This window comes from Dama dama, chromosome 7 (assembly GCF_033118175.1).
Source record: "Dama dama isolate Ldn47 chromosome 7, ASM3311817v1, whole genome shotgun sequence".
Lineage (NCBI taxonomy): Eukaryota > Metazoa > Chordata > Mammalia > Artiodactyla > Cervidae > Dama > Dama dama.
This window is the reverse complement of record NC_083687.1, coordinates 50,285,384-50,302,383: the sequence shown is the minus strand read 5'-3', so window position 1 is coordinate 50,302,383 and position 17,000 is coordinate 50,285,384. Positions and strand designations below refer to the sequence as shown.

Sequence of the window (17,000 nt, the reverse complement as noted above, 5' to 3'; positions counted from 1 at the left end):
GTCCTTTTAAACTCAGTTCTGTGGCTCTAACGGGGCATTTTGGAGTGTGTAGCACCTGGAAGGGAGATAGGGCTCAGAACTCCAAGTTAACACCTTGTCTCAGCCCCTGGACTCAGTCGAAGATGCCCTTCAGTTCTGTGAGCCCCCAAGCTCCCAGTCTGGATGGAGCCCCAGGGGTGGTCCTGGGGTTTCTCTCCGTCTTCATAATTGGATATCACGTCATCTGGACATGATACTAACACGACCAAACCTGCCATCACACCCAGCTGTTCTCCGACTTGCTGGGTTTGTTCATAACCAGCATTGTCCTGGCCCTTCTCTTTCCACCTCTGGTCTCTTTGGGGCCGAGCAGTTTAACCACACCCCACAGGGTGATCGTGGACACCTCCCCTACGAGGGAGTATTCACTCCCCGGGGAAACCAACACAGAGCCCCTTCAGGAGCAAAAGCGGGTTTGGGGCCCTGCATGTTCCCTGCATGTTTCTGCTCAGGGATGTGAGTCTGACTGTCCCTGCCAGGGCCCGAGGGGACGGTGTCTGTGTCTGCTGGCTGAAGCCACTGCTGGCGCCTGGGGCCCATGACAGCACGCAGGGCTGGGAGGGGGTCAGCGCGGCCTGCGGCTCCCAGAGAAGGTCCCTCCGGACAGGGCAGAGGGGACAGCAGGGGACGCAGTCGCTGCGCCTGCGCCCGGGGCCCCATCCCCCTTCCATAGACCCCAGCCTCTCTCTCCTGCGAGACACACAGCAATGGATGCATGGCCCCGGGTAGGAAGGAGGCGGGAGCCAGACAACCAAAACGGCCGCGGGGTTTCGGAAGTGGAAACTTCCAGCGAGAGAACATTCTTAGGAACAGAGCAGTAGGGCAGCAAGAGGCCTTGGCTCATGGCCTTGCTTTGCAGAAGTGACACCCTTGGCATTGCTGTTCTGGTGGTTTAGCCACTCCGTTGTGTCTGGCTCTTTTGCGACCCTGTGGACTGTAGCCCGCCAGGCTCCTCTGTCCATGGGATTCTCCAGGCAAGAATACTGGAGTGGGTTGCCGTTGCCTTCTCCAGGGGATCTTCCCAGCCCAGGGATCGAACCCTCCTCCCTTGCATTGACAGGCAGATTCATTACCACTGAGCCACCAGGGAAGCTCTTGAGATTACAAAGTGATGAGGTAGCAGAACTGGGATACGAATCCTGACCTTTGGTGGTTTTACCACTCAAGAGAGGGTTTTGGAGGCCCTTCTTTAAAACCAGAGACTGGCAGGGGGTCGGCTTTGGTGGGAGCTCGGTGGAGAGGGAGGGTGCTGCCCCAGCACCCTGGGGGCCAGGGAGGTGCCCGTACCTTGTGGGTTGAAGCCCCGGGGCACCAGACCCTGCAGCTCCACAGTGGGGGGGTCGTTCTCTGCTGCATTGGAGGTGTTGGGAGGGACGGCTCTCCTGCCTCCAAAAGTGGCCTCGGAGGACTCCGACATCCTCAGCCTCACAGGTTCCTTGGGGGAGAAAAGGAGACAAGACAGGAACGGGAAGCCAGTTACTTTTGCGACAAAGATTCAAAAGTGGAGAAACAGACGTATTTGTCCGTGACAGCTCTTGAGCAACTCATTTTGAGTTTTGCATAAATAAACCCTGAGATATGGCAGGAAGGATCGGTCTAATGATGGGGAACAGCTCCCCAGGGATCTTGGAGGTGGGGGGGATTTCGTGTTTGTGGTAACACATGGAAAGCAGAAGAAAGAGGGCTTATTTGGAGAAATGAAAGCTATAAAAGATTTTGGAGAGCAGGGTCTTTTTCTCATTCCCCCAAAGGGTATCTCTTGGAAGAAACATTTATGCAGGTACCTCTGCCCATTTCCTATAGACTGCTGAGGCATCCTCACTGGAAGAATAAACTCATATACTCCCGTCCAAATAAGTGACATTCTTTCAAACATTCATGCCTGCAAGTTAATGCAGCCAGTATTTATCCAGAGTCCCCTCTGTGCCAGGTTGCAGTTTGGCCACTCGGGATGTGCTGGAGAACAAAACAGAAGGATGCTTGCCCTCGAAGTTTCCAGTCCAGGGATGCTTCCATTAGGCCCCGACAATGTACAGCAGTGAAGCCGGGAGGGTGTGAGAACGTGGTGGTCACTGCTTTGGAGCCGGGACCCCAGGAAGCAGGACTAGGGACAGGAGGGTTCTGGAAGGTGATGGGGAGGCGCCTCTGATATTAGAGAGTGCTATAAATAGCCCGTTTGCAAAGAGGACTCCCTCTGCGTGGCTAACACTGCCCTTGCCCCGCGCCTGCTTCCCCTTCCTTCCGAGTCTGTGCGGACAAACAACCAGTTTAAACACCACACCTCCCCACCGGGGTCCAGCCGGCACTTGTTGACCGAGGGGCCAAATGAAGGGAGACCTTGTCTCCGGCTTCTCCTTCATCACCTGGGTTCCCCAGTCAGGACTCCGGGTTCTCTGGCTGTTTCCAAAAGTCAGGCACACCCTCTGAAGATGAAGAGCAGCCTTATGGAGGAGGCTCCAGGGAAGGGTGTGAGACGGTGGGAGGGGAGGGGTGGACTGGGGTCGGGGGTTAAGCTGTCCAGGGGCCGGCTGAGCCGCTGGAAGCCCCAAGCCCCTTCCCAGGGCGCTGGGGTTTGGAAGGAGACAGCAGTGTTCAGAAGTGCCAAGTCTGAGCGGGGGCCTCGTAAATACCTGCAGTCCTATTTACAGTGTCCTGTGGGTTAGGCGGTGGGGGAGAGGGGAGAGAAGAAGAATTAATAGACGCAGGCACGAGGAGGCGTCCTCTGGTGGGGAGAGGCCGAGGGGGCTGCAAGGCGGCTGGGGGCGCGGGGTGGGCGGGCTCCAGGGGAGGGGTGCTGAGCAGTAGCTCCTGGGGAGAGAGGCCCGGAGGCTGGGGACCCCCAGGTGCCTGCTAGGTGAGAGAGGCCTGTGCAGGCCCAGCTGGGTGAGAGCAGGTGGGCTCAGGCCCCGCCTCCTTGCCAGGTCCGGGGGGCAGGGCGGTGCTCAAGTTCGGCTCTGCCTGCGACCCGGGAGGGGGTTCGGCTCTGCCTGCGACCCGGGAGGGGGTTCGGCTCTGCCTGCGACCCGGGAGGGGGTTCGGCTCTGCCTGCCGCCTGGGAGGGGGTTCCAGAGACGGAGAGCTAAGCCATGGACCCCAGTTGCAACAGGTTGCTGTTCTTACCTGGCCCTGCTCCACCCTCCCCGCCCCCTCGCCTCCCCGCCCTTTGCATCCTCTTTCCAGAGTCTGCTCCCCTGTCTGTTGAGGGGGAGACCCTAGTGGCCGTTTTCAGCCAGCAGCGCCTTTAGGAAAGCTTCCCAGGGCCGGTACCTGAGAGAAGCCCCAGCTCAGAAGCCGGCGGGGCTGAGTGGATGCAGAGTTAGGGGCGAAGAACCAAGTGGAGCAGCCGGGCTGCCCCCGGTCCCGGCTCCCTGCTCTCCGAGCGCCACCCGAGCATCATCCCGGAGACCCGGGGCGGGGGCGGACGGGGAGGCGGCGGCCCCGGGACCCCCGGCTGCAAGGCTGGGCTGCAGGATGCGGCGGGCGGGCGGCTTACCTGCGCTCCCTCCCAAGGTGCCCCAGCGCGGGCCGGCTCTGGGCGTCTCTGGGGTACTTCCTCTAAAGGACACAGGACCGACGACAAGAAAGTTGGTTCTTAAATAACTTCCTAAGAGCGCCCCCCTCCCGTCCCACAGCGATTTCCCCTCCCACTGCCTGACAGCTGGAGCCAGCGGCGGTCTGAGACTTTCTGTTTACCCCGCCGTCCTGCCCTGCCGCTGCTCTGGCATTGCCTCCCCAGCACCCCTTCTCCCCAGTCCTGCTTCTCACCTCCCCCACCTCCAATCTGCCCCCCTCCCCGGCCACTGGGAGCGGAGGGCCCGCAGGGCTGGGCAGACCCCACCCCCGGCCCTTAGGTCCCAGGGTTGGGGGGAGGGTCTCCCCACTCAAGGGGGCGGTTTTGTCCTCCAGAATTCCAAGGTTGGCTGGTGTGGCTGGCCAGGAGGAGGGGTCTGGTCACAGACAGCAGTGACCTCGCAGCATGTGTGAAACAGAAGGAACATTGGAGTCCCCGCCCACCCCCCAACCACAAGCTTTCCTGCGGGGGCAGGGGGGTGGGGAGGGGGGCTGCCAGCCAGAAGGCAGATGAGAAAATACCTTGAAGAGTGCTGCAAAAATGAGAAAATAACGCTTGTTGGTTTGTTTGTGTTTTCTTTTTTTCCCCTGAAAACTATTTTGGTTTCTTTTCAAATGATGGGAGAAAAAAGAAAAGAACAATTTCCCTCTAAAATTTTCCATGTGTTTTTCCTCCGTGTCTTCATATCTTGAAACACTCTTATTTTCAGTCATGGCTGTTTCTAACCACCTTTACTGTCTTCCAGTTTCTGACCCTGCTGCTTGATCTAATTTAATATAAAAGTGAAAAGATGCCATCATGAGAACGCATCAAGTTTTCGCTACCGAGTCTGGGAGCTCGCCTGCAGAAGCAGGTCCTTTCTGTCTCTCCCTGTTACTGCCCCGCCCACCCCTTGCCCATGGCCAAGTGCGCCGTGTCCCCCCACGCCCGCTCTGCCTGGGTTCCCTTCACCGTCTTCAGGCCCCTGCTGTAGGGCTTCTCCGCTCTTTCTCCTGGACCTTGTGCTCCATGCCTCGAGCAGCTGCTTCCCATGTGCATGGTCCTCAACGTCAAGTCTCTCCAGGGTTTTTAAATCCCTTTCTCAACCCACACTGCTCTGCCATTGCCCCTTCTCTTCCCCTCTTCACTGCAAGCTTCTGCCCGCCTCATTCCACTGAAACTGTAGTTCAAAGTCAGCAGGGGCCTGTGCTAAACCCAAACGGCAGGATTCAATTCCCATTTATTGAACCTTGGGAGACATTGAGCTCTGCTGCCCGCTCTTGCCTGGAAGGTCTTTGCCCCTTGCCTCTGTGAGGTGCACTGTCAGGACTTTGCTCTGAGCTACCCAGTCTCCTTTGGTCATTTCAGCAACCCTCATGCTTCCAGTTTCCATCCTGACTCCTCCCACTTCTAGGTCTTTAGTCATGGTCTTCAGACCGCCCTCTAAGTGCCCACCAGCCGTCTGCACTTGGCATGTCCCAGTGATAGCTCACACACATGTCAAAGATAAGATAAAAACCTTGGACGAGGAATTCCTAGATACCCTTGCCCACTTGGGGTCTATGGAAGAGTGGTCAGCCTTCTACCCTCCAGGCTAGGTTCCACAGTTGCCAGACCCCCCTGGGACTCCTGGCTGTGTTGTGCATCTGAGGCAAGCCCAGCACCCTCACGACCACCGTCACAGGGACGCTTTCGGCCCGAGACTCACTGAGTGTTGTGTGAACATGCATGCATGCTGCTTAACGCTCTGACTTGACCAGACCACCGACCCAAATGCATTAAAGGTGCGGTAGCTTTCCCTGTGCCCAAAAAATAGTGTCAATAGGAGAGTGTCGGAGGGCACCAACCCGTGTTATAGACCTTTTCCCACAGTCCCGTGGCTTAGAAATCAGCCCAAGGCTTTCTGACTGCAGGGCGAACCCCTGCTGGGTCAGAAAATGTGACTTCTGCAGGAGCAACTGGATGCAGAGATTCAGGTCTAGAGTGTCTGGGCTTCCCAGTGGCCTTGGTGGTAAAGAACCCACCTGCCAGTGTCGGAGATAAGAGGCATGGGTTCAATCTCTGGGTCAGGAAGATCGCCTGAAGAAGGAAATAGAACCCCACTCCCATCTTCTTGCCTGGAAAATCCCACGGACAGAGGAGCCTGGTGGGCTACAGTCCATGGGGTCCCAAAGAGTCAGACGCAATGGAGCACACCCTCCTTCCATAGTGTCTTGCTTCTGAATGTCCCTTGCCTGGCTTGAAAGTGGCCCAGTGTATGTATTCAAGGAATTTAGCAGGCGGGATTCAGCCAGGAAAACAAAAATGGCTTGAGGTATTTTTAAAGAGGGAATTTTACACAGAAGATTGGTTACACAGGTGAAGGAAGAGAAAAGGTGCTGAACAAGGCAAGCTGAGCCAGTAACAGCAAGGGGGGAGCTGGGGTCATCACAGTACCTAGGCTGGGTTTACGTGGCAGAAATTGGAACCCCCGAGCTGCACCCATCACCAGAAACACTGTCTGAGGCCCAGTGGGAGGGAAGGGCCACTCTAGCTTGTCTCTTTTTTCCTCATCCTCACTCCCCCTGTTGTCTCTCATTTGCTAAAGTCTACTGAAATCAGTTAACAGAGGAGTCAGGGAAACACAGCCTGCAAAGACGGCCTCACCATGTCTGTGCTGTGGGAAGGGTCCCAAGACCACCCGAGATTCAGGATATCACAAGGTGGACCCACCAGACTGCCAGCCTCACAGTTATGACTCATCGCAGTGAAAAGATACAAATCAGAATCAGCAAAGGGAAAAAGCGAAGGTCAGAGGAAGCCAGGTACAAAGGTATAATGGTCCTCACCCCATGGCGGCATCACAGTCCACGCTTGACTCCCAGCCATGGGCGGTGACCACATATGTGAGATGCTGTCACCATAGAGATCGTCAGAGACCCAGAGCCCGGGAATGGTATGGGAGCTGGGCACATGGCCCCCTCTGCCTGGCAGGACCAGTGTCCAGCTTCTCAGAAGGAATAGGGGCTGGGCATAAACTTGTCTGACTGTAGCCTATAGGCCCTGAGAGCCATGCCTGTAGGTCAAGGAATGGGGAGCGGATGACTCCTGAAATCCAAGGTCCAGGATGCAGCCAGGTCAGGCAAATAGGGGCATCTTCCTAAAGAGAGCAATCAGTGCTGCTGGGCTGGCCCGTTTCTGCTTGGCCTCCTCCATCCGGACCCAGGCAGGTTCAAGCAGAGACAAGGTGGCCTCGGGGCAGACAGTCACGACTGGCACATCGAGCAATGGTGCTTTGGTCACAGCACGGCCAGGCCTTCTCTCCCCATTCCCAGCATTGCTGCGGGGCCATGACGATGACCTGGAGATGGAGGAAACTCCAGTGCGAAGGTCTCTGGTTAAATGGTGGTCCTCCATGGGCCCTGGCCTCAAGGGCTCAGGCTGGGACCTCTGGGGAGATGGGCATCCTCTCTGGGGCAGAAGTCCTGGCACAGCTCACCCTCTGCAGCTGAAGGGGCCATGGCTCCAACGTCCTGTGAACTGAACCTTGAGGAAAGCTGCAATCTACGCTTTGTTGGGGCTTCCCTGGTGGCTCAGATGGTAAAGACTCTTCCTGAATGCAGGAGACCTGGATTCAATTCCCAGGTTGGGAAGATCCCCTGGAGGAAAGCATGGCAACCCACTCCAGTATTCTTGCATGGAGAATCCCATGGACAGAGGAGCCTGGTGGGCTACAGTCCATGGGGTCACAGAGTCAGAAAAGACTGAAGCAACTTGGCATGTACGCACATCACCTCTTTTCAAGGGGCAGGGCAAGAAAGCCTGAACACATCACCTAGAGATCCTGGCTTCTGCAGAAAGTACGCCGCAGCCTTTGGGAGTTATGAGTAAACAGAAAGTGCGTGAGTGAAGGGTTTCCATGCTCCCTTCATCTGACTCTTTGATTTTGAATTTTTGTTTATATGATACCAACCCTCTTCTCTCCTACTCTGTGATACACAGGAAGCAGACTGTTCGAGCAGGGAGTGACTTTTCCAGCAAACTCTATTTGATTTATATGCAAAGCTTCACAACCCAAACAAACAAAAATCTCAGTCATGTCTGGACCCTGCTGGTTTTTTCCAGCTGAAATGGGATCTGGATTTTTTTGGCTCTTATAGATGTAGTGGCAGAGGGAGGTGAGTGGATGTAAATAATAGTCAACCTTCAAAGAAGCCAAACCAAAGCGAATGATGGAAGTCCATCTCACGCGAGACATTCTCCTCCGGCGCCCTTGAGCCTCAGGTGTTGGGGGGAGAACCTTTCCACTCCGGAAGGAGGTCGGGTTGGGAAAAGTATGAGATGAGGCTGGGCCTAAGTTTATAATCGTGCTGCAGCACAGTCGTGAGCAGTTGGTGAAGGAGTGGCCCTCTGCCTCTGTTTCTGTCTTCCTAGGAGCCTCAGGGGAGTTTTCGTGATGCTGACAACGACATCTGAAGCCTCGAGAAGGAGTCTATAAAGCACCATCCCAGCCGCTGCCACGATAGAGCTCGGGTTCTGAGAAAGGACCATTTCTCTGACAGCTCTTTCCTTCTTCTTCGTGGGGGGATGTCTTCCACACTGGAGACAGCTCCGGATGACAGAGCTTCTGCTGCGTCCACATTCCTGGGTGTGGTCCTCTCTGGCCAGGGCTCTGCATCACCCTCAACTTACCTTCCTGAGGTGCAGCAGGTTGCAGGAGGATAAACGCAGGAAAGCTGTTTTCTCCTAAGGAATGAAAGATGGGACCAATGCACCTGCATGCATATCACTGCTGTGAATATCTCTGTATTGATTGTTACTGGTATTTTTAATTGTGGCAAGGAACTCATAACATAAAATTTGCCATCTGAATTATTTTTCGGTGTGCAATGCAGTAGTGGCAGGCGTATCACACTGTTGTCAACCAATCTACAGAATTTCTTCATCTTGCAAAATTGAAACCCACTCACTGAACAACTTGTATGAGCATGTGCATGTGTGTGTGTGTGTATAAAGTATTTGCGGATGTGTGTGTGTGTATAAGGTATTTGCCAGTCGGTGTGGGTGTGTGATATGTGTGTGCCCAGGGGTAGTAGGAGAACTGCGGGACCACCCAGAAGATGTTTCAGCCCTGCATTGGCATCCTAGCATCTCCAGAGTTCTAACTAGACTTGTTTAAAGAGACTTCAAGATGTTTTTAAACTTTGAAAGACTTTATGAAAAATGTCAAGTAGAACTGGATAGCTTACAAATAAAGGCTTTCAAGTTCACAGGGAGGAGATCTTCTTGGGAAATGTTGATGACTTGAAGATCAAGATTGGAGAGGAATGCCCACACAAAGCTATAAGCAGCTTCACCAGCACAAACACACAGCCAAGCCTCCTTGGTTTGTTCAGTACCATCTCTCTCTCTGGTGGTACCCAGATTCCATGACCACAGAAGAAAATAAGGGACCTCATGTCCACCCTTTCCACTCAGCTTGCTTCTTGGGGTAAAAAGCATTCAGTGATAACATCGCATTGTGAAGAAATAGCAAATAAAATGGTAGCATAGTAATGCGTAGGAGCATAATGACCAAGACTAACGCCACACATGTACCACCAAGGTATCAATTGAAAGAACAGTAGCAATGGAAAAACGCAACCAGGATGCACTGCAAACAAGGCTTGCCTCATTACAATTACCAGAATACCAGCTAGCTGTGTGTGTCCGTGCATATGTGCACACACGTACATGAGCACGCGTGTTCTCACACGTGCATGTGGGAGGCTCCAGTTCAGTAGGAACTTTGCAGTTTCCCAAAGATAATCTGACAGCTGAAGTTAGAACCCTGGCTTCTGCATATGCTCCTGTGTGACCTGTTTATGTGGGGAGGGAAGTTATTTAATGTGTCTGCCCCTCAGTTCCCTCAACTGTAGAGCAGTGATCATCAGAGTGTCTACCTCACACGTTATGAAGATCAAAGAAGAGGATACACGCAAAACACTTTGTGTAGCCCCTAGCATGAAGCTACCGCTAACTGTTGCCAATAATGGCAGGTGTGAACTGAGCAACCTCAACTCATGAATATTTTAGCTTTTCCTAAAAATTGATGTCATCTCTACCTCCTCATTATCAGGGAAGTGAATATTTAACTTGCCAATAATGAAGATATCAGTCCTGAATATTCATTGGAAGGACTGATGCTGAAGCTGAAACTCTAGTACTTTGGCCACCTGATGCGAAGAACTGACTCATTGGAAAAGACCCTGATGCTGGGAAAGATTGAAGGCAGGAGGAGAAGAGGACGACAGAGGATGAGATGGTTGGATGGCATCACCGACTTGACGGACATAAGTTTGAGTAAGCTCTGGGAGTTGGTGCTGGACAGAGAAGCCTGGCGTGCTGCAGTCCACGGGGTCACAAAAAGTTGGACATGACTGAGCAACTGAACTGTACTGAAGATATTTTGGTGTGTGTGTGGGTGGGGAGGTCATCAGTTGCGCTTGTAGTTTTCAGTCCAATCTGTCTTTAGGAGTTACATTTGCAGTTCACTCTAGTCAATGGGAGATTCGATTTGTAATTGACTGGTTGCAAGACTCTTGAGAGTCCCTTGGACTGCAAGGAGATCTAACCAGTCCATCCTAAAGGAAATCAGTCCTGAATATTCATTGGAAGGACTGATGCTGAAGCTGAAACTCCAATACTTTGGCCATCTGATGCGAAGAACTGACTCATTGGAAAAGACCCTGATGCTGGGAAAGATTAAAGGTGGGAGGAGAATGGGACAACAGAGGATGAGATGGTTGGATGGCATTACTGACTCAGTGGACATGAGTTTGAGCAAACTCTGGGAGTTGGTGATGGACAGGGAGGTGTAGCAGGCTGTAGTCCATGGGGTCGAAAAGAGTTGGACACGACTGAGCAACTGAACTGAATTGTGTATGTGAACATACATATATATGTGTGTGTGTGTGTGTGTGTGTCTTTCTTTTTTAAAAAATTATTTTGTATTAGGGTATTTTATTGTTTTATTATTGGAACTATTGTTACATCTGATAAACAATGTTGGGATAGTTTCAGGTGAACAGCAAAGAGACTCAGCCATACATACACATGTATTCTTTCTCCCCCCACCCCCAATCCAGGCTGCCACATGACACTGAACAGAGTTCCCTGTGCTACACAGAAGGTTGCTTATCCATTTTAAATATAGCAACATGTACCTGTCCATCCCGAACTCCCTAACTATCAAATGGGTGTCTTTCTAAATGAAGCAAATGAAAACCCTTCCAACACAAGGAAGCTGTCAGGGGAGTGGGACAGAGAAGGATTTTACATGAAGCATGACAGTGAAAAAGCTGGCTTAAAGCTCAACATTCAGAAAACAAAGACCATGACATCTGGTTCCATCACTTCATGGCAAATAGATGGAGAAACAGTGGAAACACTGGCAGACTTTATTTCTGGGGGCTCCAAAATCACTGCAGATGGTGACTGCAACCATGAAACAAAAAGATGCTTACTCCTTGGAAGAAAAGTTATAGCCAACCTAGACAGCTTATTAAAAAGCAAAGACATTACTTTGCCAACAAAGGTCCGTCTAGTCAAGGCTATGTTTTTTCCAGTGGTCACGTATGGATCTGAGAGTTAGACTATAAAGAAAGCTGAGCACCAAAGAATTGATGCTTTTTAACTGTGGTGTTGGAAAAGACTGTTGAGAGTCTCTCAGACTGCAAGGAGCTCGACCAGTCCATCCTAAAGGAGAACAGTCCTGGGTGTTCATTGGAAGGACTGATGCTGAAGCTGAAACTCCAGTGCTTTGGCCACCTGAAGCGAAGAGCTGACTCATTTGAAAAGACCCTGATGCTGGAAAACATTGAAGGTAGGAGGAGAAGGAGTCGACAGAGGATGAGATGGTTGGATGGCATCACCGACTCAGTGGACATGAGTTTGAGTAAACTCCGGGAGGTGGTGATGGACAGGGAGGCCTTGTGTGCTGCAGTCGCAAAGAGTCGGACACGACTGAGCGACTGAACTGAACTGAACTGAACTGATGACAATGAAGGGACAGTGAACGCCTGCACCCAGCAGGTAGGTCGAAGGTCACACCTACCCGGGCACCTCACCGGACTCCTCTGGTGAGGCCCGAGGATGCCAGCCGTGTGCCCCAGTTCATGGCAGTCACGTGGCCAAGGGCCCTGCCGCTTCCTGACGTGGATGTCGATGAAGGCACAGGGCATCTGCTTGGGGATGAAGCGAAGCACCAGAAACCTAGCCCGCAGGGCGATTCGAAAGGGAGGAACGTAGAGACGAGCTAAACGTGGAGACTAGAAGAGCTTCCGACGAGGTCGGGCCGGAAGTGGAGACGGACGTGAGGTGCGCAGGTCCGCCCTGCCGCAGAGTTTCCGCATCAGCCGGATGAATCTCTAAAGCGAGCCGGAGGCCGGTGCGTCAGCGCACGTGTGGGCGCCAAGACCCGCCCCCCGGGAATGGAGCGCGCTCGCGTGTCTTCGGTGGTCACTCGGCAGTTTCTGCAGCAAGGCTTGCAGGTACCTGTGCCAGAGTCCTCCCTGTGAACGCGTGTCTTCTCGGTGCGGCTTTCCTATCACGATGGCAGCTGGAAGTTGTGAAAGTGGCGTCTGAAACAGGAGTTGTACCATATGGACCCATATCATGATCCGCCAGAAATAGTTCCCCAAACTGAGTTTAATCTAAATAAAAACACTTTATATGTATGTATTTATATATGTATGTGTTTATACACACGCGCGCGTGCGCGCATGCATATATGATTCACTTTCAATAAATTCAAATCCTGTGACTTACTTAGAACATTAGAGGTCTTGAGTGGCCCACCCTACCTCCTGTACTCTGTGTAGGATGTTAATAATAATCTAGCATCAGCTCTGAGAAGAAGGTCTCTGCCGTTAGAATCTAACAGCCGTGATGCATTATACCGTCCCGGAGTCGTGGCTCCCAGGCTCTCGAGCTCAGCCTCAGTAGTCGTGGGGCCCGGGCATAGTTGCTCGGCAGTTTGTGGGGTCTTCCTGGACCAGGGATCGAGCCTGCGTCTCCTGCATTGGCGAGTGGATTCTTTACCCCTGACCCAGCAGCGAAGCCCCAGCCACACCTGTTCTAAGGTCCCTCGAGTGTGGGTCCCGTCCCGCTCCCGGAAGACACGGCTGCCCGTGTCCACGTCCTCCGAGCGGTGACAGTCGCCTGTCCAGGCTTCAGGGGCAGCAAGTAAGGGACACCCGGTGAGCTGGCCAGCCTGCACCTGGGAGAGGCCGTCTCTAGGGTGGGGGGCCTCGACCCACCCTTGTCAGTTGATGAGCTAGTTTTTATTGGATGTCCGTATGGGCCAGGGGTTTGCTCAATGCCACAGGGGATTCTGAGGGGAGCAGGAGTGGGACTGCCATTTCCCTTGAGGGCTCCTAAAATGAAAGTGAAGGTCACTCAGTTGTGTCTGACTCTTTGTGACCCCATGGACTGTGCAGCCCATGGAATTCTCCAGGCCAGAATACTGAAGTGGGTAGCCTTTTCCTTCTCCAGCGGATCTTCCCAACCCAGGGATCAAACCCAGGTCTCCCGCATTGCTGGCAGATTCTTTACCAGCTGAACCACAAGGGAAGCCCAAGAATACTGGAGTGGGTAGCCTATCCCTTCTCCAGCACATCTTCCCCACCGAGGAATCTAACTGGGGTCTCCTGCATTGCAGGCGGATTCTTCATCAACTGAGCTATGAGAGAAGAAGTCAAGCCTCATGCTCAGCCCCTAAACTCACCAGTGAGGGGAAAGGGCAGCCTTTACCCGAGGCCTGGACTCTTCCACCTGGATACTCCCTCCCCTGAGAGCTCTTTCCTGTGGCTCAGCCTCATGGAATCTGGCTCATTTCTGCTCGTCTTCTGGACCCCTAGGCACCCAGAGTAGGTTAGAACAGCCTGTTATGCTGAGCGCCCTGGGCCAGCTACCATCTTGCCTCCAACCTCTCTTCCCATCTCTTCTTCTCTAACTGAAAAATGCCTTTCAGCACAGGCAAGAAGCATGACAGAAGCCTGTTCCAGCCTAACAAATGCTAACGGAAAATGTTCTTTGCTGCTGGGTCTTGGCAATCAAAGTGCACGGCACGTGTTGACCAGCTGCAGTTTAGATGCTCTCTATTTTACCCTGCATTAAATTTTTATGAACCCTCTCTGGGGCCCTGGGGACCCGTAATTGGCTCTTAGTTCTTTATTCTGCACTGTCCTGGCTAATTGCTGAGACGGCTCCTTGATAAGGCTCACATTTTAAGGCGGTTCTAATGTATTTACTAGCCTTCTCATCTGCAGGCCGTCTCACATCTGTGTGTGGAATTTTAATGCTTTCCCTTTGGAGGGGAGAAGAAGGAATTATTGGGTGATTAATATATTTGCTTTTTTGAAAAAATCAGTTTTCCACACCAATATCATAACATAGAAAGTGCTGCCAATAACAGACCTCAGACTCTAGTCTCTGATTTCAGTGTGGTTCTTAAGATGAGCAGGAAATCTGGGCAGCAGAGGCCAGGCCTGTTCAAAATGCAGTCTGCTTGGGATTTCCCTGGTGGTCCGCCAGTTAAGACTCTGGGCTCCCAATGCCGGGGGTGCAGGTTTAATCCCTGGTCCAGGGAACTAAGGTCCCTGTACGCTGCATAGCATGTGGCCAGAAACAAAGAAGCAAAATAAATAGTAAATAAAATGAGGCCTGGGAATGAAACGTGCTTCTGCGGGCGGGTGTGACCTGAAGTCTGTTGACCCAACGGACGCCTTCGGCTCCCTCAGCGGCAGCTCTGATTGCCTCTGCATCCTTTCAAGCAACCAGCCAGCAGCTCTCACAGTCTGGCCCTGAATCCTGTTTGCTGTACCCACCCCCACTACCAAAGCTCCCAGTGGGCAATTGAGAACACACCGTCATGAAAAAGGGGCTTCCTAGATGGCCCCGTGGTAAAGAATCCACCTGCCAATGCAGGAGACTCGTGTTCGATCTCTGGGCTGGGAAGATCCCCTGGAGGAGGAAATTGCAACCCACTCCAGTATTCCTGCCTGGAAAATCCCACGGACAGAGGAGCCTGGTGGGCTACAGTCCATGGGATCGCAAAGAGCTGGACGTGACTGAGCGACTGATCACTTGCATGCATGCACTTGACCCAAAAAGGGAAGGCTTTGAAGAGTCGCTGGTTGCTAAGGGTCTACACACTGGCTAGCGCTGCAGTCGCTTTCTCTAATTTCAGACGTCCTTTTTCTTACCTGCCTCATCTGCTTTCTGAGCGGTAAGGGGGAAAAGCCCCGGCTGTCTGGCCTGCCTTCCTTGCGGTGCAGCTCCGAAGCACAAGGGACCTGTCTCTGCAGCTGGTTCTCTCCTGATGGTGATTGTAGCTGCAGGCTCTGTGCAGCCCACAGGCAAGGTCCTCCTGGAAGAGACCTTCACATCCTTGACGTCTCCAGTTGGTTTCAACTGTGTACAGAGTCCAGATTCAGCATCAGTGGGTATTCTGGGGAGAAAGACCTCATTTGGGGCAGTTTGGCCTTGATGTCACTACTCGCCTGTTTCCTGACTGCTTCCTGGGGTGAGTGGACCTTGGATGTCTGGAGATGTCCCCTTCTCAGGCAGTGACAGCTCAAAGGCACCGACTCTTCATCCCCTTGAGTCTTTTGATCCAGCCTCTGGCGAGGACCGGTCCTCTCCACGGTCATTAGCCTGCTTTCTCTGCAAGCACCTCCCATCCAGTGGGCAGCCTCAGCACCACTAAGTCCGAATTTGCTGGTATTTAACTCCTTGATCACAGATCATAAAAGCCTCTGCTGCCTGAAGTCTCTCAAGTGTGTGAAGGTGGGATGCGTGCGGAGGGGCTGCCCTCGAAGGTGTTCTCAGGGCAAGGAGCTGTGGTTCAACTGCATTTGTTTCATCCTTGAAGACAAAAAACAGTGCTTCTATTTGAAGCTTTGGTTCATTCAGAAGGAAGTGGTCAATTGGGTTCTGCGAGTATTCACCGAACACTCCCTGTGACCTGCGAGCAGCGCCTCCCAGACTGCCGTGTGCACGAGAGATGCCCGGAGGGACTCCGAACGGACAGGTGGGGGGCAGGTCTGATCAGTTTGCATTTGTCCAAGCTGCCGGTATGGCCTGCAGACCCTGTTAGAGAGGCGCTGCTGTAAGAGACCGTTTGATGAACCTGCAGGGTTCTGGGGGAAGACATTCAAACACGTCCAACTTAGAGAACAAGAACAACCAATAATGCGGAATCAAACAATCCAAGTCCCCAAAGGCACTCTAGAGATGGGATGCCGAGCGCCTCCCAGAGGTGAGAGAATTCCGTGGCCTAAAGGGGTCAGACAAGGGGCCTCTAGTCTGGGGTAGGGTCTTGGAGGTGGCAGGGTTTTGAGAAAGGGCATGATATGGATGGATGGAAAAGAGAGGGAAAGGCTTTCCAGGAGAGGAGGATAAAGGTGATAATTAATGGTAATAAAGGTGATGATTTAATGGGGAGTTTGCACAGAGAGCTGATGAGGTTAGTTTTGCAGGGTTCACAGTTTCTGTGGAAACAAGTGAAGACCAACCAAAGGGGAGCAGAAGCGGGTCATTTGTTCTGAGCCCGCTATGGCCACGGAGTCACCCCATCACTTGGGTTTTTCCAGAGCCTCGGAGGCAGGTGGAGGAGTGAGACAGCTGTGAAGTGGAGGCTTCAGGTGAGCCCTTGTGGGCCCGAGGGAGCTGCAGACGGTCAGTTAGAAGCGTGGCATCCTAGGTGACTTGCTAGGGATGCATATTTATTTTCCTCTGCTTATTCCTAAGCTGGTGAGTGTTAGAAGGTGCTCAGTCATGTTTGGCTCTTCGCAACCCCATGGACTGTAGCCCGTCAGTCTCCTCTGTCCATTGGATTTTTCAGGCAAGAATACTGGACTGGGTTGCCATTTCCTCCTCAAGAGGAATCTTCCCAACCCAGGAATCAAACCCAAGTCTCCTGCATTGGCAGGTGGATTCTTTACCACTGAACCACCAGGGAAGCCCCCTAAGCTGGAAGTGGGGACAGAAATTAGTGATGCTAAGACTTCCCTGGTGGACCAGTGGTTAAGAATCTGCCTTCTAATACAGGGGACACAGGTTTAATCGCTGGTCAGGGGACTAAGATCCCACACGCTGCAAAGCGACTAAGCCCAAGTTCTAGACCTCACACACCACAATGAAAGAGTCCATGTGCTCAACTGCTGAGGCCACGTGCCTACATGCTGCAGCTAAGACCCGATGCAGTAGAATAAATAAAGTACTTGAGTATTTTTTACAAAGAAACATTATTAACAATTAGAGAAGCTGCTTCTAATTAAGGCCTGACCACTTGGGGCTGATAGTCACAGAAGCCCTTGTTTGGCTTCCTGGATTGCTCCCCAAGATGGCCATCGGACTTCCTGCAGGTCTGACTTCCAGCCGCTGCCTC

General features: G+C 52.7%; 1 protein-coding gene across 1 annotated transcript in view; it reads right to left on the bottom strand.

The window, feature by feature from the left end:
* F13A1 (coagulation factor XIII A chain) overlaps window positions 1-3,828 on the bottom strand; it is a 140,726-nt gene extending 136,898 nt beyond the window's left edge. The window contains exons 1-3 of the mRNA XM_061147685.1: window positions 3,805-3,828; window positions 3,533-3,594; window positions 1,327-1,474 (exon numbers count right to left, since the gene is read on the bottom strand). Coding sequence (XP_061003668.1) covers window positions 1,327-1,456 — 130 coding nt within the window. The 5' untranslated portion in view covers window positions 1,457-1,474; window positions 3,533-3,594; window positions 3,805-3,828. The remainder of the gene's footprint in view (window positions 1-1,326; window positions 1,475-3,532; window positions 3,595-3,804) is intronic.
* Between the last annotated feature and the right edge of the window lie 13,172 nt (window positions 3,829-17,000).